The sequence below is a fragment of the Rhincodon typus genome, unplaced genomic scaffold (genome assembly GCF_021869965.1).
Source record: "Rhincodon typus isolate 14 unplaced genomic scaffold, sRhiTyp1.1 hic_rhity00009045, whole genome shotgun sequence".
In the NCBI taxonomy this organism is placed as follows: domain Eukaryota; kingdom Metazoa; phylum Chordata; class Chondrichthyes; order Orectolobiformes; family Rhincodontidae; genus Rhincodon; species Rhincodon typus.
This window is the reverse complement of record NW_025974683.1, coordinates 6,947-8,365: the sequence shown is the minus strand read 5'-3', so window position 1 is coordinate 8,365 and position 1,419 is coordinate 6,947. Positions and strand designations below refer to the sequence as shown.

At 46.1% G+C, this 1,419-nt stretch overlaps 1 protein-coding gene across 1 annotated transcript; it reads left to right on the top strand.

Annotated features, from left to right (window-relative positions):
• Positions 1–3: 3 nt before the first annotated feature.
• LOC109926797 (histone H3) lies at positions 4–357 on the top strand (the record flags this gene model as incomplete). The annotated part of the gene is made up of 1 exon (XM_020526660.2): positions 4–357. A coding segment is annotated over one exon (354 nt), but the record flags the coding sequence as incomplete, so codon positions are not given.
• Positions 358–1,419: the final 1,062 nt, after the last annotated feature.

The window sequence follows — 1,419 nt, the reverse complement described above, 5'->3', positions numbered from 1 at the left end:
AAGCAGCTGGCGACCAAAGCGGCCCGCAAGAGCGCTCCGGCCACGGGCGGAGTGAAGAAGCCTCATCGCTACAGGCCCGGCACGGTGGCTCTGCGGGAGATCCGCCGCTACCAGAAATCCACCGAGCTGCTGATCCGCAAACTGCCCTTCCAGCGCCTGGTGCGGGAGATCGCTCAGGACTTCAAGACCGACCTGCGCTTCCAGAGCTCGGCCGTGATGGCCCTGCAGGAGGCCAGTGAGGCTTACCTGTTAGGGCTGTTTGAGAACACCAACCCGTGTGCCATCCACGCCAAGCGAGTCACCATCATGCCCAAAGACATCCAGCTGGCCCGCCGGATCCGCGGGGAGCGCGCCTAAACGGAGCGTACCTGGCCCTGCACGTTAACTCCGAGAAACCCAACGGCTCTTTTCAGAACCACAAAACTTTCCAAAAAGAGCCGAACTGATGCATGATGTGCGTTTCGTTGTTATATAGCCATATCTTATTATTGCACCGGGCTAATTCAGCTGTAATTGCAGGAACTGCATCTGGCTGAAAAAAACACAAGTGCGTAGGACTGATACATTTGTGTGAGTTAAATTAAAATTCAAGAAGCGTTTTTTAATTATAAATTCAGGTTTAAATTAGTCACAAAATAATTGAAGTACGGGATCCCTGTATCCAAATTAGAAATACACGACGAAACCTCTGTGCTTTTTGCTTCCCTTGGCTTTTCCTCCAGTTCTACTTTCAGCCTCCTGTTTGTTTACCTTAGATTCCAGCATCTGCTGTTTCTTTTTTCTGATAACTGTGACCATGGCTGAGAAGGAGGGCGGGGAAAATGGCGCCAAATCGTTAAACGCTTTCTTACAAATTTGAAAATCCCGCCAATATGTAGAAACCAGGAGGCGGTTTTACACCGAAGAATGCAAGTGTACTTAACGAGTTGATTTGATTTTCAGATTACAAAATCTGTAGTTCACACAATTTGTTTCCTCATTCCACAAGAGGCTTCTCTCTCTCTCTCTCTCTCTCGCTACTGTGTTGCTTTAAATGACTTTTTTTTTTCGAATCTCCTCGGATTATTCTTACCGCTATCTCATATCCCCTCTTTGCCCTCCGGATCTCCCTCTTCAGAATGCACCTACTCTTTATACTGCTCAATAGATTCAGTTAAACCTCATTTTCAATATCTAATATTTTTTTTTTCTATTCTCAACGTCGAACCTTAATAATCTAATTCAACCATTGCTCATTAATCCTGCTTTGGTAGATGCTCTTCGGAATGTTTGTTCAGGTTCGATCAATCAAACGGTCTCTTTCTGCTGTGTTTGGATTCCATGAACGTGCTTCCTGATCGGTGTATTGATAGGGACACCGTCTTTTCATTAGTTTTAAAGTCTCCCTCCCTTATTCCAGCTTACACCTTACTGCTGTAA